The following is a 23,427-nucleotide window of genomic DNA, read 5'->3' as shown; positions in this document are numbered from 1 at the left end:
ATATGTGGCACTATAGATGCTTCTCAGCCCTTAGCAGTGCAGAATACCTGTAGAAAGGGCCAATATGAATAATCTACTCTGTCTTTAGTTACCCTTTTTCTCAATGCATTTGGCTTTGTTCTCTTGTGAATGCTCCTGTGCAAAACTTCTTCTGTCTTTGGAAGAAATGGTCAAATAACATGCACTGCATATCAGTACCTATGCAGAGAAGGCTAGTTTTATTTTCTTTTTATTTCAATTTCCAATAGTTTCCTAACTGAATTTTCAGATACATCATTCTAGTAATTTTGTGTAAATTTGTTTTAGATCCCCAAGTAAACCTTTGGCTCGCAAATTGATAAGTGGGATGGACTGGGAGGTTGTCAGCAGAAATTCATTGTCTGATGACAGGTTAGAAACTCAAAGTTTACCATCCCGTTCTCCACCTGGAACCCCTAATCAGTAAGTAAAGTTGAATAATCCCTTTGCAACCACTTACCTGTTTCTCATTTTATTAATGAAAGTAAACCATTGTAACATTCTTCCTTGGTAGAATGTGTGCTAAAATAATGTCAGAGTGAAGCACACACATGTAGCTGAGGCAGGATTTAGCCAGCAGCTCAATATGTTAGGGTTTGTTTGTTTGTTTTTTTAAGTGCTTGCATTTCCCACTTTTATTCTGGGAAAAGAAAACTTGTCATTGATCATAATTTTCTTCAGTACCCTTTACTGGGAGATGTAAACAACATGTTGAATTTAATAAAATAATATTCAGGATTATAATTAAATTAGATTTATTTATTTAATTTTTATCCCACCTTTATTATTTTATAAATAACGCAAGGCGGGGAACATAGCTAGTACTCCTTCCTCCTCCTCTTTTCCCCACAACAACAACCCTGTGAGGTGGGTTGGGCTGAGAGAGCATGACTGGCCCAATGACTTTCAGGCCTGAGGCGGGACTAGAACTCTCAGTCTCCTGGTTTCTAGCCCGTTGCCTTAACCACTGGACCAAACTGGTTCTCTATACAGAATATCTGTCCCCCTTGAGCATTTTACAGTGTTGCTTAAGATTATTGGTTTTTATGCATCATTTTTATGCAAAAATGTTATAACACACAAAATTGGCCATGATTGAAAAAAAAAAATCTAGATTTATTCATAGCTAATTCCAGAATATTTTTCACATATAGTTGACAGATTTTAATTTTTTGCAGGAAGTAAATATAAAGAGAACTACAGGATTGTTAAGGATGAAGTTAAAATTGCCTTTAATGTTACGTGTATAATACCCAATCTTAATTATATCTAGACCCTTTTTGAAACAATTTTCTATGTGACCGTACACACAGAATAGTTGTACAATGTCTCTTGTATCTAGTGGGTTTCACTCTATTTAATGGGCTTACTCCCAAGTAAATGCATCTAGAAATAGAAGTTGGTTATATTTGCTTCATTCAAGTCATATTACTCATGTTGATGAAATGAAATTAATCTTAAATCAGTGCATTCTGTTTTGAACAACATACGGCTTATGCCTTTCATTTTTTGGTTACGTTGTGGCTTTGCTTGAAAATTATATTACAGCATAATTTGGCACAATGTGGATAATCTGGGTTTACTTTAGGTCACATAGGGTTATCCCTTCTAGCATGCTGTGTGGAGCAAAAAATTGGAAAGAGGAAGTGAACAGGAAAGTGAGATTAATATCCTAACTTGTTGAAATAAACAGTAGATTAAGCTAACCGTGGCTTAGATAAAATAGCAAACTGATTTAACCTAGGAAGTGGATGCTTCCAAATCTCTCTCTCGGCAATAGAAGAAGGTAAGTGATACATGAGCCTCTGGTTTATCCAGGTCATTGACACAACGGAACTATCGTTCTAACATTGTATCTAGCCAGGTTTCTGTTTCTGTTCAAATGGAACTTCCAGCCTTCTGTGATTGACTTACATAAATAGTGAGTCTTGCAGAATCAGACTATGCAGAAGGCCATGTTTCTGAGCTCAGAACTCTGTGCACAAATACTCATTACCTAACTATAAAGGTAATTCATTTTGCTTCCTGTACAAGCTGAACCACAATCAGGGAGGTCCTCTTTATTCTTCGTGTGGCTATTTCTCGGCTTCCCCTTTTTGTGGCAAGCTACGTGAAAAGGAAGGAGGAGGCCAGGTTTTTTCTTTTACATACATACATACATACATACATACATACATACATACATACATACATACATACATAAAACAATTGCCTTAGTGCTTTTTGGCATTTTACCCCCATTTGTACTTGTCTTGCAGAAATCCTTCAGAAGAGAAAATAATGTATATTTATACTAGCTTTATTGATACTAGTAATGGTTTAACATTAGGACTTGTAACACAGTTTAGGATTCATGTTGGTCCCTTTTCTGATGCATGCTATACATATATCATTTATATAGCTGTCAGTCAGGTTTAGTGATCGCTTTCAGTATGGTGGTTGCAAATGTCTTACTGACTTCTAATACCATTTTTTTTTATGAACTTGGTTTTACTACTACTAATTGACTTCTTTGCACACTGATCGAGAACATATCCAGTCAGAAAGAATTGTTAAAAGCATGCATTTAGGAGTGCAGACAGTAGAATTTATAGAAATTAATTTGATATTTCTTAGAAATGCTGTTAAAGCAATTTAAAAGCACAGAAGTTACAAATCTTTACTAATAGGTTTACCATTAATGAATAACTGTTCTTTCCATGCATAGTCGCAACTCCACATTTACTCAAGAGGGAAACCGTTTACGGCCATCTTCAGTTGGACATTTAGTAGACCATGTAGTCCATACTTCACCCAGTGAGGTATTTGCAAATCATCGGTCGCCTTCTTCTACACAGGCCAATAGTATAATTCTAGAATCATCACCGTAAGTTTGATTTTTGTAATCCTGCAAAGACGTTTTGTGCTGCTATAACATATAGTCTGTCCTTAATTTCTTCCAAAAAGCTGTAAGGTTGGCAGATCTCATTTTTATATTTAATTATTACTTTGTAAGTAAAAACAGGTATAGCATAAGGGATCTCATTTCAGATATAATATAAATATATAGTATTTATTTATTTATCATATAAGGAGGGAGAGTAGCCATTTCTGGGGATGGTTAGGTTAGTTTCTTAGAAGGACCCAGTTCTGCCTGCAAATCATAAAGAACTTTTAACCATCGAGGTTTTTATTATATTTATTGTATCTGTATTATAGGGTTTTATAGTTTTATATTTTTATCTATCTTTTATTGTAAACCACCCAGAGTCCCTTTTGGGAGATGGGCGGTGATAAATTTGATTAATAAATAAAAATGAAATAAATAAATAGTATAATAACTGAGGAGATCCATGTTTCAGATCTCATAAATTTATCAGGTAGCTTCATATAAGCAATCTAGCAACCATACCACCCCTCCATTTGTAATGTACAGTAGGAGATAATATTTATCTACCTTATAGTTCTGTTAATATTTTTAAACAGTGTAAAATAGTGTGCTCAAATAGCCATATACCTATTAAATGTGTGTTAAAATAATGATTAGAGATGGTTTCTCATTTTTCCCTTGAAGAAAGTGGGTCAAGGCTCAGTATTAGAATATCACAGATTTAACCTGTTAAGAAAGTGGTAGGAAAAATTAATACAATCCGTATCCATTGTACTAATGCTTTATTTATACTTGAGAGATAGAGCAGCATTCAAAGATATGGTATCAGATCTGTGTGACATAGAACTTATCTGAATAGGATGGTTTCATTTTTTATTTGATTATGCACATTGTAGAATGAAACAATAAGAGAGCTATTTTGACTCAAAATAGTCCACTTACACATCCATTGTTTTAAACATTCAGAAGGAAATTAAAAGCTGACTGGGCAAATATAAAGTTAGGAACTTTTTTTGCCGAATTTAGTCCTCACAATTTATTATGGTAATACATTGCAGTGTATTACACTTGGAACCATAGCATTATATTAACTAGTCCAGTTTTGTGTATGTTATATGTTTATGTGATTACATTATCACATTTGAAAAAGAATGAATTTAAACATGAATAGTGTCCTGAATATTATGTTGTAACAGAAATGTATTGTCAGGATTTAGTCAGATTAAAATTGGGAAGGAGGGTTGCTAGGTAATACATACTGGTTTGTTAAGTAGGAGGAGGAAAATCACTAGTAATATGTGAAATAATTTATATTTTGCATTCCTATAGGAGAATAGTGAATTCACAAACATGCTAATTTAAATGAGTTTGAAAGTGAGTTAGTGACAACTCAAGTTATTTTTACTTGAATACATTATTGTGAGATTTGCATAGAAATCATCAGTTTTGCAGTGTGAATAAATGAATTGTCATTAGAACTTTAGATACATGAATTTCTAAAAATGTATGTAAACTACAGATGAACTACCGTACAGACTTGTCAAATTACAAAATAATAGTATATTATCAGGCCAACTTTGAACACTGTCTTTTATAAGACATTTCATAAAGATTTCTGCTAGTGCATTTGGATTTCAGTAAGGGCAGATTTAGTTGTGTTTGGATAATTCATTATACCTGGTTTATGGTTTAACTATTTGTGCTTCTCTTTATTCCTCATGGGCATAGCTGGAAACAACTTGTCTGTCATTTAATTTGAGATTGCCACAAAGAGCATGAATGTTTTTTTTTCTTTGGAAAATGCCAGCGAGGGAACCCAGGCATTTTCCTAATGAAATGAAAGCCAGTCATTCTTTGTCATGCAAGCACATGGCAAACTTGGTGCTAAGTAGAATATAAAGCCTATAGAGGGCCAAATAGAAAGTAGCAGAATTAACCTTTTAGAACAAAATTCCTTCTCTAATAAGGATCAAAAGAAGATATTTCTGGGATCTAATGTCCTAGGTTGTCCCTAATTTTAATTGTAAGTTTTTAATTTAGGAACATTAATTAAAATACTATTTCTTAGTGAATTTTTTTTAAAGGGGGACACTTTCTACAAATAACTGTATTATGAAATCATCCTATATGTAATAATGAACTCAGTCTCAGTATGTGGGTCTGCCCATACTTAGCAAAAATCATCCATTCCAAGAGAAAAGTATTACTATGTCCTGGGAAGCCTCAGAAGTATAGGCATACACACCTGCACACATAAACCAAAAGAAAAGCACAAAGGGAAGAATCTATAATCTAAGGGGAACTGTACATATTAAGTGGGACTGGAAAACTGACTGGACTGGGAAACTGAGGTGCAGGGAAATGAAACAGTATGACAGGCTAAGAGTCTGAGCACAAAATAACATTTTATTGCAAATTCTATTTTTTCCTAATTTTTAATTGAAATTGTGAATATAAACAATACGCAAAAATACAGAAACTAATGTTTTCACTGAAAGGCTGGCCAACCTAGATTTTGACAACTTCTATGCAGAAATTACAGCTCTTGTGTAAACTACATATACCTGGTTTCTTCCCACTGCAGTGCCTTATGCCATATGTGAAGTCCTACTTGGGTCCCTTGCAGTCTCCTAAGAAAAGCTTCTCAAAGATACGGTGGACTGCAGTGGGCAGAAGCAAATAGGAAAGCTTTTTCTTCCCTAAGCAGCTTCTACTCATGTTACTTTTAGATACCATCTTCTGTTCTATTGTTTGTTTATGTTGATTGCTGAGGACTTATACTATAATTCACACACTATATTGTTCTGAAGTTGTCTTAGAGATGCATTCTTTTTAATATGCAAATAAACTTTCAAAACTTCTTTTTATTTTCTCATGTTATATGTAGATCTCAAGAGACCCCTGTAGATGGCCAGCCACCTGCACTGCCACCTAAACAATCTAAAAAGAACAGTTGGAACCAAATTCATTATTCACATTCACAGCTAGAATTGGATAACCATATAAATGAAACATATGATGATGATTCTTCCTCATCTCCTGAAAAATCTACTGTAAGGTTCTCTTTCAAACTTGTTTAATTTGAATAAATGGTTAACTATAGAGCTTATGTATGTTGATTTCAATTACTGTAATTTATAAATCTATACTTCTATATTAGTATTGTATTAGCTACATATTGCTGTTCCTGTGCACTGTTCTTCCCTAGCAGTGAGATTCTATGGTAAACTGGAATCTACAGATACTTTTCTTACATTCCAAATACTGGATCCCTGTTTTTGAGTATTCAGCCACGTCTGTCTGCCAGAGGAAAAGATTCTCCTTCCTCTCTGCATATCTCAAATCTGTTTCAGAAAGTTGAAGGACTCTGAGAAGCAGAAGGGCTCAACCTAAGTTTGCTGGTTTGCTTTCCAGTGGAGCCCAGTATGTTTAAAACCAGATTACAAGTTTTCTATCTTCCCTATGTAATTTTCTGCTTACATGACAAAAACTCCATGAAAAACAATTGAGCTCTGATCATTAGAAGGAGAAATAATTCGTTTAGTAATGAGAAATTATAGATCTTTTTCTATAATATGGATCTAAAGAGCCAATTCGGCTGTGGCTCTTTAACGGAAGTTGGTATTGGTGTAAACAATATTTTGTTTTCATTTTCAGCCAAATGGTGGGATTCCTCATGACAATCTTGTTCTGATCAGAATAAGACCTGATGAAAATGGCAGATTTGGTTTCAATGTAAAGGTATTAAAACTTCCTGTCATATCTTTGACTACTTGAATACTTTCAGTTCTTTATATCTTTTCATTATTTATCTTTCTTTCAAAGGGTGGATATGACCAGAAGATGCCTGTCATAGTGTCTAGAGTAGCCCCCGGAACACCTGTAAGTCTGATCAGAGAATGTTTGCAATGATATGTATGCTTAACATACTTTTTTTAACTTTTGATTTCTTTATAGCCATCTTCATTATGGGGAATTCTAGTGCATCATCTTAAAACAGGAAATGGAAACTCTATAGTATTTTGATGTGTAAGAATTCACAATTTACTTCATGTACGTATCTAATCAAAGGGGTTTTTTAACTTCCCAGTTTCCTAATTCTTTTCCCTTTTTAAAAAAATGTTCTATTGCATTATAAGATGCAAGTAATACATTATGTCAGGGTTTCTCAATCAGGGTTCCATGGAACTCTAGGGTTCCACAAGAGGTCACTAGGGGTTCCCTGGGAGGCCAGAATTTATTTAAAACGTTATTTCAAATTTGGGCGACTTCACAATAAACAGATAAGTTTCAATCTTTATTTTTAGTTTGAGAACACACTGTTAATGCATATATACAGGCCTACACATGAAGAAATGTAATAGTTTTGTAACTTCTGGCCTATCTTTGAGCCTGCATGTGCAGGGGTTCCCTGATGCCTGAAAAATATTTCAAGGGTTCCTCCAGGGTCAAAAGGTTGAGAACGGCTGCATTATGTAATTTGGGTACAGTGGTATTTATACAGTACAGGTAGTCCTTGCTTAACGGCCACAGTTGCAACCGGCAACTCTCGCTAAGCGACAGGGTCATTAACTGAGACATTGTGCAACCGTGACTTGCCATTTTACTGCCAGCTTTTCCATTGACTCTGCTTGCCAGAAGCAGACTGTAAAGCACTCAAATGGCAATCACGTGACGGCAGGATGCTGAGACAGTCATAAACACCCATCGGTTATGAAGCACCCAAATCTCGATCGTGTGACTGCAGCGGGGATGCCGCAACAGTCATAAGTGCGAGGACTGGTCGTAAAGTTACTTTTTCAGCGCCATCATAACTTTGAGCTGTTACTAAACAGGGCAGTCATTAAGCAAGGACTACCTGTATTAAGTAGAGATTATTAATACTATACTATTCTGATTTAGGTAACTTAAACCTTTAAAGATAAAGAAAAAAGTTTATATCAGTATTAACTATGGTTTCTGAAATGATAATGTTAATAAACATAAGGTTGCTTAAATTGTACCTCTAGAACTGAGTGTAGCATTAATAAACAACTGCAAAGTACATTAAATTTTTTTGTTATATAATAAAGCTTTCTATCTTAAGCTTAATACTTAATACTAAGGTCTTCACTGTATTGTTACTTGTTAATACATATTAGAAAAGAAAAAAAATGGAATGGAAAAAAAGTAAAAGAAGTTGCTCGAAAAAGTAGATAGGTATTTGGTTTATAACTTCCCCCGTCATTATACCTTGACCAATCTGCAGTATTTATAAACATTTAGGTCCCCTTTGAAACCATACTGTAATTGTTTATATTTGCCTTACTACAGTTTCCTAGTTGTATACGGTCCTATATAATGCTTAATCAGTGTGTTAGAAACACAATAGGTAAGGTGAATACTGTGTAAGAATATAAAATCAAGAACGGTATGGAAAATTCAGGGAAAATGTTTTCTCCTTATACAATATTAAGGGGTCTTCCAATAAAGCTAAATGCAGGGTAGTTTAGAGGGCTAAAAGAAAAATAAGCAGTTTACATAATTTTAGATGTGATGGTACTCACTGACTTTTAAAATGACATGACACGAATTGCTGGAAGGCAGGACAGTGAGGAGCTACTAACCTTGATGTTTGCCTTAAAGATCAAGGGCTGGGATAGATAAAGGGTTATCTTTATTATATTTCAGTTAAAATTCCTATTGTATTAAACAAATTATTCCTCGGCTTTGCTAGTTAAACAATCAAAATTTCTGTTTGTTTTATGACGATGTGAATCATATGTTAAATGATTATATCAGGAAGCTCTAAAAAGTTATTGTACAATTTTCCCTTTTTTTATCTAGTTTACCTTGCTTTCCTTATTCCAGTGCTCAATTTTATTCTTAAACAGAAAAAAATGTTTTAGAACTTACTAGGATAATTTAAAGAAATGTCAGTGTTAGTAACTTCTTATCTGGAAAGGCAATATATAAATATAAGAAGTAAATAATGAACAAGGAAGCAATATTTTGGAGTCTGTTATTTTGATAATGACTTAAACTGGATTCTTTAACAGCTATACTTAGATGTGTAACACTGAAGTACATAACTTAGTATGTACTCTTCTGCTTTTCCTCTATTAAAGTGTAGTTCAGTGTGTTTTTGATACCTTAAATTATGGTTAATGAATACAAGTCCATTTCATAAAGTATTATTTGAAGCTTGCTTTTTTTTTTATCCAGGATCACATGGTGCTACAAGCTGCAATTAATAAAAATAACTAAGTGAAAGCTTCCAAAATCTTTCCCACAGCTGTACTGCGGTGGAGAAAGTATATTAAACAAGTTTGGGCATTTGTACACTGAACTGTGATTTTGCGTTATATCTATACTTTTTTTATTATCTCAATGTTGTGTTCTTTAAGCAGTTAATTTAAAAAGAAAAGGCAAATTCTTACCTCTGGCATCCTCTAGAATAAAACTTTGCTTCATGTTGCAGGCAGATGTTTGTGTCCCTCGTTTGAATGAGGGAGACCAGGTTGTATTGATCAATGGCAGGGATATATCAGAACATACCCATGATCAAGTTGTTATGTTTATTAAAGCTAGCTGTGAGCGGCACTCAGGGGAACTTGTACTTCTAGTTCGACCCAATGGTGAGTAATTTTATCTGTACAAAGCATGCTTCTTTTTCCTTTGTTACACTATGCTTCTGTTAGAGCATTTGATGTGATATTTATATTGTCTACTGTCCTTATCTACCCATTGTTTTTCCTTTAGTGTTATTTAAAATATCAGCTGGTTTTTTGTATAAAAAAAGAAAAACAGTCAAGTCACTGTTTGCCTTCTGTCTAGTAGGATGCACAAAGGTTAAATAGTTCTGTGTACCATTATATAATTGTTCTAAATTGCTAGTTCAAATGTTGAGATTGTTGAACATTCTAGAGATGTAGCCTCATACTACTAGGACAAATTCAATATACGCAACATAAGAAGGAATTTGCTTTCATCTTTATACCTTATTACCTTGGAATCATTGTTGCTTAGTTTGAAAGTGCTACTTAGAATTGTTAATAGTTCTTCGTATATAATTTTTTATTTAGAATTTTGATTATAATAGTAAAATCTAATCTACAGTAAATACTACCAAAACTCTCCTGTTTTTCTATGTGTAACTTTTAACTGGGTGAAAAGGTGCATCATAGGGCAACAGTTTTTGAACCAAAGTACCTCAAATGGGCTAACTTACAGAATGCGTCCAAAATCCGGGACCCATGGCTCCCATGGAACAGAAATTTGGCAAATTTTATAAAACATTTTATGACATAAAAATTATCATAGAACATTTTATGACATAATACAAAATGTCGTAGAGCATTTCCTGTGGTCACCTCCTGATGTTTGACTGTGCTGTACAGTTCAGTATGAATGACCTGGGCTATTTTCAAGGCAGATACATCTCTGAATATTTCCCTGAATTTTTAAGAACTTTTCTAGTAAAGGCAGTACATTAGAAGCTCTGCCATTGTTGAAGGCATTGAGGAATCTGGTAAGGAAATATCTCTGAAACAATGGCCCAACGGGTCACAGGTTGCCTAGTACAAATTAAACTTAAAGGAACAGAAGAGAGAGAAAGTAAAAAGTGCGAGAAAAAATATGAAAAGAAAAAAGGTGAGAATATAATAAAGAGAAAAGAAATATATAAAGAAGTGACTTCCAGCCTTCATCACAAGTATAAACAAATTTAGTAACTTTTCACCCGCTCTAAAGTTATAAACATTTATCTCTTCATCCCATAACCCATCTTTTATCTATAAACAGTCCATAAAACATCATATTTTCAGTCCTGGTATCAGCAGAAAGTCCATAAAAGAGTAGCCAGAAGTAACAACATCTTATTTTAACCTTGATCAAATAAACCAACTTTATATTCCTTCCTTTTACTTCTAACAATTTTTAGTTCAGTCAAATATAGTCGTAGGATTTGATTTCTCTTCATTTCTTCTTTGTCTCATTGTGCAGGGTTCTTCAAGGCTTTAACAAGCCTCTTTTGTAAATCCAATAGGAAAAAATTATTCAGGTCACTCTCTTGGTTTGTCATTTGTATTTCCTCTTAAATTTTAAAACGTCAACCAGATTCTTTTGTAGATCCAACGAAACATCCTTTTCTAAATCATTCTCTTGGCATGTCAGTTGTAAATGCACTTTCGATACCATTTCTGTCTTGTTAGATAAAATTTGTTCTATATCTGACACTTTTTCAATAACATCTTTTGGACATAGTCTGTCTATAGAAGCAGGCATTGTAACTGACTTTGTTGATATTGTGGCTACTATTTTCTGTTTCAGAAGTCTCCTTCAGTATTACTGTCATAACATTTTTGCATCATCTTACCAGCCTGTATATCTTTCCTCTACCTAAAATCTTTAGTCCCCTCTAGTGTCCAGTTTTTGAAATCATAAAATTGCTTATCTATGTTATGTCTTGTAAAAACCAAAACAGGATCTATTTCCCATGAGAAGCTGTTTGGACTTTGTAATTAATTCCAAAATCTTTTTGTAAAAATTTCAGTGTTCCAATTTTATCTGGACCCTTAATCTGTTTATAAGTTTCTAAGATCAAACTCCTATTTAGCTTTTTGCTGTTTATTGTAAATAGTTCTAAGTGCTTTGTCAGGAAGATGGTATTGAAAATTATCAAATGTATTATTAAATTACTTCCAATATTATTACAGCGATTCCACACACAACAGAATTTTGTGATACTCATTCTCCACCCCTATAGATGTTCTAAATCTACCATAGAGTGGCCTGTAACTCCTTGAACAGATAAAGGGATAAAGGGAAGAAGAATGGATGTTGTTAGTGATAAGAGGAAATACGTATTTTGATGCAACCTTTTAATCTCGTTTCTTGAGATTTAGATGTAGAAATATAATAACCAAATTTTAAGAGTATTTTTAAAAAACTAATAGGTAGGCACAGTCCATCGTTCTATTTCCATTATTGATCTGACAGGTGCTTCTGGGAATTCCACATATAGGCCAAAGTCCTTGATCAGAACTCCCTAGCCAGAGGTATGGAGATGCATAATTACTACTTCTGAACATAGAATTTTTCTTAGCTATCTTCTGTTAATTTGTTTAAAGAACCATGTGAATCTGTGATTATCATCATGGCTTGCTACTTTGCATTCCTTGAATTGATATATGAATGTGTTCTTTCTTCCCCAGTGTAATGATACCCTAACAGAACCAGACTCACAAGTAGAAGCTTAATGATATCTGATTTATTAAAGAAGAGTATGCAAATACAAAGAAAGCTGAGAATGAGGAAAAGTGCGCCAAATACAAACTAAAAACCCTCGCCACAAACATAATCCCTCCCCTCGCCCAACCGTTTCAAATTCCCCACCCCAGGTGCTGGTAACAATTTCTGCTGATGTCCTGGGAAGAAAACCTTGAACACACAAGATAACCCAAACACATTCCAACCCTGCTGAATACAGATAACATCCCAGGAGACAGAGTCCTCCTCCACTCCCAACCGAAACACGCATCAGCCAAATGACATGCGAAACGTTATGATGCACTTTAACATTGAAACAATGAACATGACACCCAGCCTGAATCTAAAGCTGTTTGGTTTCATTTAAGAACTTTATGTCCTTAGACACAATTTTTCCTGGTTATTCATTAATAATTTTATGCGTAAGTTTAATGTATCTTTTCATAAGTTACTTTTTCCCCTAAAGAAACATCCAGAAATATTAAGTCTTTCCACTAGAGAAGAGGCTTCACTTCCTTAGAGCATTTTGTTACATTCTTGATTTTTTTCTGGTGATATTAACTGAAACGGGTGACTAGAAATGACAAATATTTTGAATGCATCAAACTATAGATTTTTTTCTAGTAGTTATTTTCTATGATTGGATTCAAATTTAATCATCCTTAGATACTGCCTTTCTTGTCTGTTTCCTGCTTCTGATCTTTTCATAATTATTTCTTTTATTATTTGTTGCAATATACTGTTGCTCATTTTATTATTCTTAATGAAAGTTACAGACTTTTGTGCTTTCATCATTCAGGCAAAATTTCCACTTTTTAAAAACAAAGCTTTTTTTCCTTTAGCTCTGGGCAATTAGTCTTCCAAAATTAAGAATGTGGTCTTATGTCCACTTCTTTGGAAGTAAGCCTCATTGAACCTAATGTGACTTATAGTCTGAACCAGTACATTTTACATTTAAGTAATATCATTTTTAACTTTTTCTTTAAGCCATAAGCTTATAAGTAATCATGTTGGTAAAGTATGAGATACTTAATTCTGGTTTACTGCTCAGTGACAATATAGGAACATTTAGTAGAAAAATATAACCAGAAATTAAAGGAGCTAAGCAGGCTGAAATTGCTACACTTAGGTCAACAGGCAAGAGAGTATAACTTTAATCCATTATTTGTGTATATGTTTTGAAGTCAATTTACTGTATCATAGCCTCTAGAAAGGAACTTGATTATGTTTTCTATTTTAACTCGCCAAACTGTGCTAAGTGCAACATTAGTTTAAATGAAAGACCTTGAAATGTAAAATTTAGCAAAAGCCATAATTTCCTCCTCCACATTTTTTTCAGTTTTGTTTTTGTTCTAACCAGTACTAATAAAATATGGTTGTTTTCCACAAATACTGTCTGGCACGTAAGTGTCAAACACATGCTGTTTCAGACAGGAAATATATGCAGGGTAATTGTTAAATGATAATACCATGAAATCTAGTAAAAAATTACATCCTTTCTTTTCCCCTGCTCAAATTTTGGGCAGGAGATACTTCTTTACTATGTGATTCCTAGATCTGCCGTAAAAGGTTGGGGGAATCCTCTGGAGTAGATTTGGAGACTATAAGGATATAGAGAGAGTTGCTTGCATGAAGTAAAGACCCCTTGTGTGACTTTTGATATTAGTAAACATCTGAATTTATGAATATAGTTTTTATTTCTTAAAAACAAGTGATGCTCAGAGGAAAATGTTGAAATGAGCCAGTAGTCACTCATTTTTGGTTTGGTTTTATTTTATTTTTTGTAATGGTCATTTTGCCTTTCCAACATGCAATCAGTGGAGTAAGAGTATTCAGTACTGGAGATAATCTCTCTCCCACTCAGTCCAGAGTCGGGTCTAGAAGATTCTGATAGTGCTTCTTGTGGAAGAAGAAAGCCTCATTCCAAATTTCAGAATAGCTGAAGAATATGGACTCTAAATCAAAATGGTCATATATATTGGGACTGTGCAAAAATGGCAAGCTGCTAAGAGAGACCCTAGATGATGTCCTAATCAAGACTAAGAAAATTCTTCACTAAGAAAAAATAAAAGCAATGGCAGAAGGATATGAGGCTACATCTTTATTTCTTTTGCTCTTAATGTGTCCAAAGCAGACCCTTGGATCACAAAAATGAGGGGAAGAGAGCCCAAAGTAAGTTACACCAGCCTTAACTCTAACATGAGGAAATGCTTTCCCCTAATAGTAAAAGAAGAAATGCAAATAAGAGGTCTCAACCTCTTGTCCATCTGTGGTTCCACATAACATCAAAAAAAGCTGGTCAGATATGGTTACATCATAGAATTCACCAAGCTTCCTTTCCTGAAATTATTGTATCTCATCTCCCAGGTCACACTAGTTGACCAAACACTGGCATTGAAGGCCATAAATCACCTTCTAAGTATATAGGTGATCAGAAAGGTCCCATGAGGCAAGAGATTCTCAGACTCATATTCCATATTTATCCTAGACCTGAAATGAGTAAACACTGAAAGTTCTGGATGGAAACTGGGATCCACTCTGGGGTGCCTCCTGAAAAAGCTTTGCTGGACCTACAAGAGAGCTATCTCCACATCCCAGTCCATCCATTTCACAGAAAGTTCCTGAGGTTTGCATACCAGGGTACCCACTACCAATTAAGACTCCTATTCAGCTTAATGTTGGTTTCCAGATTTTAATGAAGGGGAGATGCATTAATCAGGCAGGGAAAAATGAAAATTAGGGTTATGAACTGGAGTTCTTAATCCTTAAACCAGCATACAGCACCTGGGCAAGATTCTGGCCACAGAAAGAAGTCTAATTTCATTGTAAGAGAAGAAAAGAAGACTATCCAGCAATTAATTCTGTCAGTCCTTTAGACTGGCTACCTGAATCCTATAGCTCCTGCCAGTCTCCCAAGATCAGATGGTTACCTTCATAGACTCAAAACCATGAGCAAGATTCTACTCCTGTCCCCACCAGTGAATGCTTGTCCCATTCCAGAACATTATAGCCCAAAGATCCCAGAAATACATGGCAATCCAAGTAAAGATAAGATGTTCCTGTAAGTGATTGCTCTTGGAACCCCTAACCAAGGGCAGGAACATGGTCCTTCTCACCAGGTCTGTCTCATCACAGATGCCAGACTCAGTGATAGTGGGCACACTGCCTAAGATAGTAACCCAGTGAGTCTGGACAGAAGAGGAAACCCAAAGCAGAATAAACTCCATACATCAGGCTTGATTCTGAGCAACTTCCAGAGTCTCCTGAAAGGCCAACATGTTCTCCTCTTAACAGATAATGTGACCACCAAAGCTTACATCAAGTGAGGCAGTAGATCAAGGCAGCTAATGAAAGAGGCAGATGAACTCCTGTGTTGGACCAAAGAAAATTTACTTTATCTCCTGATAAAACACATCCAGGGGATCCACAAAGTGGTGACATAAAGATCTGGACCCTGGTGGAGATTTTGTCCTGAGATGTTCAAAGAAATTGTGTTACAAAGTTTAGAAAGCTATTAATGGACCTCCTTGAAATTTCCTCCAGTTGCAGGGTGGAATGATTCATCTCATACTATCCAACCCTGAAAGCAGAGGAAATATCATCAGGAAGCATATAGAGCCTACTATATGCTTCCTCCCACACCCCATTTTCACAAATCCTCAGGCTCTATGGAATAGTATAAGACTGGACAGCTGATCTGATACTTAGCTCACAATTGCCCTAGGGGGCTTTGTTAATTGGACCTAATAACCTGTCAGCATCCTGATCCATGGACCCTTCTGGCATAACCAGGCCTGCTGAGCCGAAGGAGATTCAACTACCTAGACCCCATTTGATTACAACTAAGTGCCTGCGGTTCAAGTAAGACCATCTCAGTGGCCTAGGATATAATAGCAAACCATACAGACCACCTTAGCATGCTGAATCTATCACCACATATAAGAATTCACTTGGTACACCTTCTGCAGATGGGACAATAGGAAAGAAACTTTACCAGTTTCAGCCTCTACATCTCAGGTCCTGACCTTTCTATAGGCAGGCCTTGATTTTGGTCTGCAATCAAGTGGTCCTGACACCAAGGACCACCTCTCTCAGCCCTTCCTCACATCAAGAGATTCCATATTAAAGTTACCCATGATTCACTACTATCCAGCATAGAGCTTCCAACTAGTCTTTCAAGCCCCTGTGCAAAGCAACAGTAAAGCTTCAGGCAGATGACTATAAGATAAAAACTTTTGAGTGATGAAGCATTCTACATCATTTAGCCAGATGCCATTACTCTGCATCTAAACTCAGTCTTTATCCTCAACTAGAAAAATACTGGCACTAAGGACTCCAGAGTCTTTGAAAGGCTCCCTGCATCCTTGCCAACTATGAAATCCAGATAACTCAAGGCTTGCTCAAACTAACCTATCAAATTCCGAGTAAGCCACTAGAAGTTCAGGTATCTCAGCTGCCTCCAGTACTAATAACCACCCTAGACGATGTCTGTAGAGTTAACACAAGGCCCTCCATAGCCTCCTTTATAAAAGGCTGTAGCTTAATTCTTACAATCTCAACTGAAGGATCCTTCAGTCAGAGGGGACTGCACAAAATACTTAAAAGACCAGGGGCCCACCTGCAGGGATAGTTCTGATATGCCCCACTGTCAAATGTCCTGTGTCCATTGGAAAAAAAAACACATTAGATTGGACTTACTTTGAGGGTAGTTTTCTACAGCAGAGACATCCAATCTACCATAGCATTGACTTTTTTTTTAATCCATTCAGTTGTGTCCAATTCTCGGAGATTGCCTGGACAAACCCCAGCATTGATACACACACCCAAAAAAGTATCGCTGGTCCCGTCAGTGTCAGCAACCAGTTGTACATAGTTGTAAATTTATATTCTCTTTTTTTCCATTCTGAAGTATGCTTCCTTTAAGCTCCCCCTTGTGGCTTGCCATTCTAAAGCTGGGGATGGAGCTATCTTCTTCCACAGGAAGCATCATTAGGCTCTTCTAGCCCTTCCTCAGAGCAAGTGGGAGGGAGATATCCCCAATGGGAGAAAGCCCTGCGTCTGCTGTAGAAAAAGGATCATTGCAGTAAGTCCAGTACAGCAATCTCTCTCTTTCGTGTGTTGTTTTGGCTACGTAAAGACCAACACTCAAAAAATGGAGGAAGCTACTAACATATATGATACTCTATTAGACTGAACATGCAGAGTTCCCACCCAAAGAGAACATAATCATAGAGAAAAGTTACTGCATGTGTTGGCCTGTCTTCATGTATTATGCCAGTGATGCATCACAGCTGAAGCTGAGTCCGATGTTGATGCTGATGGTATGAGTGAATTAAATTTTAGCTGTAACTCACTTGATTTTAGTTAGCTCATCAATTGACCAAAGTAAATATACTTTGAGGTATTGCACTATAAAACTTTAAATGATGTATGATAATAATTTCACTATTTGGAGCCTTTTTCTTTCTTTAGTCACAAAAAGTTTCAAGTACAAATATCAGTAGTAGATCAGTCACTGTCTCCCAGCTTCCAGGCTAAAAAACTTAATATCCAAAGAAAAGGACGTGGGGAAATGGGGAAGAAGGTGGGGGGTGGGGAACCGCTCCAGCACCAGTTCTTAAAGTTACAGTTCTTATCTGACCAGTTTGGATAAAAAGAGTTCAGTAGTCTGCTGTCAGCTGGGTATCAGATGGAGAGAGCCAAAGGCAGTTGGTTTCTCATTTAAAACATTAAAGTAGCTCTTCTTCTGTTCTCTCCTGTAATTTTGAAGCCCAGGTTTCTATTTTTCCTACTGATATTTAATAATATAACATTACATTTATAACATTATAACATTATAATATGTTTATAACATTCTCCCCCCACCCTCCAAAGTGAGGTCATCTCCATCCCTACTTCTTTTCCAGTAGTCCCTCAAGACCTGGCTATGTCATCAGGCCTGGGGATCTCAGGGGACTGGTGAGCTCTTGAGATGGCTCCCTTGCTGATCTAATCTCTTCTGTGTTTTATGCTTTTTAAACTGTTTAATACGACTGTTTTTTTTGACATGTTTATTGTTTTATGTTTTTTGCTGTATGCCACCCAGAGTCACTTCTTGTGTGATGGGCAGCCATATAAATTTAATAAAATAAATGATCCAAGATGGTGACTGGGAGTGGACCCTGACCGCTGCTCTGAGGGGGGGGAGACTCCTAGTCTCTTTTAAGCCCTGACCCCAGCCCCCCATTTTGCTAGTTGGGATTTGGGGAGAGTTTTTGTGAGCCTTAGAGGGTTTCCCAGCTTAATACCTCTTGCCAGTGTCAGAGACAGACGGAGCCCCCGGACGGAGCGGCAGTGTGCGGTGCGCGGTGGCCTCTGGCAGACTTGCAGTGTAGCAGATGCAGCGGCCTTGGTGCAGAGCAATGGGCCTGGTGGGCTGGTGTTTTCCGGGTCTCCAGCCCAGTGGCATAAGCCTTTGGTGGCAGGCAACTGGTGGAGCGGTAGGACTCCAGCATGGTGGTTTGGCAGGGCTATGAGCCCCGCTGCAGAGCCGGCTCCAACAACGCAGCGACTCCCAGCACAGCAGAGTGGGTTCAGTGACACTGTGGATTTCGGTGGCACGGTGGGCCAGCTTGGTGAGCTGTTGGACCCAGGTGGCAGAGTGGCCTTGGCAGCATGGTGGACCCCAGCGCGGGCCCACCTTGGTGGAGGACGCAGCCCTGGAGGAGGACACGGGACATTGGGGCATGACTGACAGTGCAGCAAGTTCTGGCGAGCCCAGGTGTGCCAAGCTGGCCTGGTGAAATGAACCCCTATGGTGCAGCGGACTACTGTGGTGAAATTGGTGGAGTGGCATAATCAGCAAGGTGGTGCTCGGCGGCAGTGGACAATGAATCTTGGGGACTTTAGCCCCCTCTGCCAGAGCCCACTAGTTGAAGACCTTGGTGGTGGGGGGCGGTGACTTCTTATGGTCTCAGACTGCCCCAGAGCCCCATGGATGAGGAGTGGGGTCTGCAAATTCCAACAGCACAGGGCATCCAGCTGGCCCGACAGGCCTCAGAGCGAGAGGAGGCGAGTTGGAGTGCTGGTCATCCCCTCCCAACCCACCCAGAGGTGGGAGAGAGTCATCAGGGTCCCTCCAGTGTGAGTGTGGGACTCCCAGGTGTGAGAGACAGGGGATTCCAGGATGGTATGGTTCTACGTAAGAGTACCCACCCCTGAGTGAGACAGGTGGTGGGTACGAGTGGATGTGGTGCCCCCCTAGGGACCAGTGAGAGGCAGAGGGGGGGCACAGGGAGTGGGGGGGGGTTAGGCCCTAACAGTGCCAAGAGCGGGAGCTGGTGCACTGGGGGGGCCTGTCCCCTGTGTCTGACTGATTGTGTGGAAGGATGTGGGAGGGGGACCCTTATTTCGATCCAGGGACTCCGGAGGTCTAGAATTGGAGGCACCTGGGCCTGGAAACTCTGGTGGCTGTAGGGCAGGTTATACTATTGAGGTGGTGATGTTATGATAGGAACCAGAGGGCAAGCCAGCTTAGGGGAAGACGCCCCCGGTGTTCATTACCAGTGGCGTGTTCTGGCCCTCAGGGTTTGGACCCAGGCCCTGGGCAGCAGATCCTTGAGGACCCTGGCCTCAGGTTGCTCCTTCTTAACACCAGGTCAGTTAACAACAAGGCCCCCCTCATATGTGATTTGATCATAGGGGGCAGACCTGGCATGTATTACCAAGACCTGGCTGGGCCCAGAAGGAGGGGTATCCCTTTCGGAGATGTGCCCACCAGGGCTTCAGGTATGGCACCAGCTGAGACACCAGGGTAGTGGAGGAGGGGTGGCAGTCATCATCTGAGAGTCTCTAGTGGCCTTCAGGGGCACTGCTCCACAAGTGGCCAGTTGTGAGACCCTGTTTTTCAAGTTGGGTTCCTGAGAACAGTTGGGACTGTTGCTACTGTACCAGCTTCCCTGCTGCATAGCAACCTCCCTGCCTGAGCTGCTGGAGGCCATCTCGGGGCTGGTAGTGGAGTTCCCTAGACTTATGGTTCTGGGGGACTTCAGTCTGCTGTCCCTGGATGTACCTCAGAAGCAGCTCAGGAATTCATGGCCACCATGGCGGCCATGGGCTGTGGCCTCACACCGGACTTGGTCTTCTTGTCGGAGCACTGGCAGTGTGATCTCAGGGGAGTTACAGCTGTCCCCATTGTCATGGTCAGATCATGTCCTGGTGGCCCTTAGATTCTGTTATGCTGCCCCACTCTGCAGGGAGGCGGGACCCATTCTATTGGTCCACCTCCGGTGACTGATGGACCCATTGGGTTTTCAGAAAGAGCTGGGGGTTGTACCTGAGGATCTACTGCACGGTCCAGTGGAGGTCCTGGCCGCAGCCTGGAATAGAGAGGCAGCCAGGGCCTTGGATAGGATTGTGCCTGTGCAACCTCTCTTGCCCCACCCAACCCAACCCGACACTCCCCATGGTTTACAGAGGAGTTGAGGGTTTTGAAGAGGGTTAAGAGACTTCTAGAGCGCCAGTGGAGGAAGACTAAGACCGAATCTAACCAAACACAAGCTAGAGCCGCTATTAAGGCCTACCTTGTGGTAGTAAGGGCGGCAAAACATCAATATTTCTCCGCTCTTATTGCATCCGCAGAATGCCACCCAGCGGCCCTGTTTAAGATCACTCAGTCCCTTTTGGGGAAGGTGGGCCCAGTGACCCACCTACAGGACTGTGCCAAGGAATTTTCTGTGCAACTGCAGGATAAAATCGCTCAGATCCATTCAAAGTTGGACTCCAAGCATGAGACTCAGTCTGAGGAGATACCGAGGGAACATACTTACCCAGTTATCTGGGAACAGTTTGATCCTGTTGGACCCGAGGAAGTGGACAGGATCCTCTAGACTGTCAATGCCACCACTTGTCATCTAGACCCATGCCCCTCCTGGCTGGTGAAGGCAGCCCGGGAGGTGATATGTGGTTGGGTCCAGGCGATAGTTAATACATCCTTGGGAGAGGGAGTGTTCCCGGCTGCCTTTCAGGAGGCGCTGGTGCACCCCTTCCTCAAGAAGCCATCCCTGGACCCTACTGTATTGGACAATTTTAGGACCATGTCTCCCACCTCCACTTTTTAGGGAAGGTGGTTGAGAAAGTGGTGGTGTTGCAGCTCCAGAGGATGCTGGGTGAAACAGATTATCTAGACCCCATTCCGTCAGGTTTCAGGTCTGGATATGGGACAGAAACAGCATTGGTTGCACTTATGGATGATCTCTGGCGGGAGCGGGATGGTGGCAGTGCATCCATCCTTGTTCTTTTTGACCTCTCAGCAGCTTTCAATACCATCGACCATGGTATCCTTTTGGGGTGACTCAGGGAGTTGGGGGTGGGCGGCGTGGTTCTGCGCTGGTTCCCCTCCTTCCTCCAGGGCCGGTCCCAATCGGTGGTGATAGGGAGCGAGTGATCCAGCCCGCGGCCCCTCCTTTGTGGGGTACCACAGGGTTTGGTACTCTCTCCGCTCCTCTTCAACATCTACATGAAACCACTGGTTGAGATCATCCGTCACCATGGGATGAGGTATCATCAGTATGCTGATGATACCCAATTATACATCTCTGTCCCAGGTGAGGTAAGTGATTGCCCTCTCACGTTGCCTGGGGGCTGTGGGGACCTGGATGGGGAACAACAGGCTTCAGCTGAACCCTGGTAAGACGGAGTGGCTGTGGGTTAATGGCTCCTCTGTTTCCAGGAAATTGTCATCTTTAGTTCTGGATGGGGTTGCACCACCCCAGACAGACCCAGTGTGTAACTTGGGGGTCCTTCTGGACTCACAACTCCTGCTCGAGGAGCAGGGGGCAGTTGTGGCCAGGAGGGCCTTTGCATAACTTTGTGTTGTGCGCCAATTACGCCCTTTCCTGGACCAAGGGACCCTTCAAACGGTCATTCATGCCCTGATCATCTCCCATATAAACTATTGCAATGTGTTCTACATGGGGCTACCCTTGAAGAGTATCTGGAAGCTTCAGCTGGTCCAGAATGCAGCCGTGCGAAGAGTTTTGGGAGCCCCAAAGGTGGCCCATATAACACCTTTGCTCTGCGGCTGCATTGGGTGCCAGTTTGCTTCCGGGTCCAATTCAAGGTGTTGGTTATCACCTTTAAAGCCCTACATGGCATGGGTCCAGGTTACCTGAGGAACCGTCTCATCTCCATGAGATCAACTCATCCCACCCATTGATGCAGAGAGGACATGTTCCGTACCCCATCTGTAAGAGAATTCCATCTGGCGGGGTGCAGGAAACAAGGCTTCTCTGCAGTGGCACCTGCCCTCTGGAACATCCTGCCTCCAGAGGTCAGGCAAACTCCATCCCTTCTGACCTTCAGGAAGTCCCTGAAGACTTGGCTCTGCTGCCGTGCTTGGGATGGGAAGTGGGGGAGTCATTCTTGGCCCGTTAGAGTGCACCCCTCATATTTACGATCTTTGTAGCCGCCTGGATTTTTATTTTTATTTTTATTTTTAAATTTATATAGTATTTTAAACTTTATTATGATTACTGTTTTTAATGTTTAATGTTTTAATGTTTAAATTGATTAACTTATTGTAGACTGCTCAGAATCCCTCTTTGCGGGGAGATGGGCGGTAGTAAAAATCTGAGAAATAAATAAATAAATTTTGCTGCAGTTTACTGTACACAGTAAGGTACCACTTAAACCCAGTTTTGCATAGCAAAGATTAATCAGTATTCTCACATTTAATTTTATTCATAATACTTACAACTTAGATCTTTTATACCATGCTATAATCTTGTGTTTTCAACAAAAACATTGTCTGAATATATTTGTTTCCAAATGCATAAAAAGGCATTTTGACTCCTTTTTTTTTAGTAATTCTGCTAGTTTTGGTTTATTTTAGCTGTTTATGATGTCGTAGAAGAAAAGCTGGAAAGTGAGCCAGATTTCCAGTACATACCTGAGAAGTCCCCACTTGATGGAGTTCACCAGGATGACAATGCTCTGAGAGAATCAATGTTTCAGCTAGCAGAAGGGCTGATCACTGGAACAGTCCTGGCTCAGTTTGATGTAAGTAATGTATTTCTGGAGATGATGTTCGTCTGAGAAATTTGGATTTTTGAAAAGTCCCAGATTCAATTTAGGTCACACAATGCCTGGCAAATAATTTGCAGTGCTTCATTTAAATTATTTTCTTATATTTTTAAGATAGCATAATTATAATTAACCTAAGCTCTCACATTGAAGGCAAACTTTTTAATAAATGTAGGCAAGTTTCTCTGAATGCTCCCTAGCTAGTATTTTATATATCCCCAACTGAATAA

General features: G+C 39.3%; 1 protein-coding gene across 5 annotated transcripts in view; it reads left to right on the top strand.

Moving 5' to 3' along the window:
- Positions 1-23,427, top strand: part of PTPN4 (protein tyrosine phosphatase non-receptor type 4) — a 120,192-nt gene that overhangs the window by 75,445 nt on the left and 21,320 nt on the right. For 3 of the 5 annotated variants that reach the window (XR_010066833.1, XM_063288814.1, XM_063288813.1), the window contains exons 14-20: positions 307-441; positions 2,726-2,884; positions 5,775-5,940; positions 6,545-6,628; positions 6,713-6,769; positions 9,348-9,504; positions 23,007-23,173. Coding sequence is in view for 4 of the 5 variants with exons in the window: in XM_063288814.1 (XP_063144884.1) it covers positions 307-441; positions 2,726-2,884; positions 5,775-5,940; positions 6,545-6,628; positions 6,713-6,769; positions 9,348-9,504; positions 23,007-23,173 (925 nt within the window). In the remaining variant the exon portion in view is untranslated. The remainder of the gene's footprint in view (positions 1-306; positions 442-2,725; positions 2,885-5,774; positions 5,941-6,544; positions 6,629-6,712; positions 6,770-9,347; positions 9,505-23,006; positions 23,174-23,427) is intronic. The other 2 variants (XM_063288815.1, XM_063288816.1) reach the window with 2 other exon arrangements.

This window comes from Candoia aspera, chromosome 1, assembly GCF_035149785.1.
Source record: "Candoia aspera isolate rCanAsp1 chromosome 1, rCanAsp1.hap2, whole genome shotgun sequence".
Classification (NCBI taxonomy): domain Eukaryota; kingdom Metazoa; phylum Chordata; class Lepidosauria; order Squamata; family Boidae; genus Candoia; species Candoia aspera.
Note: the sequence above shows the minus strand (reverse complement) of the source record. Positions and strands in the feature narration are given on the sequence as shown.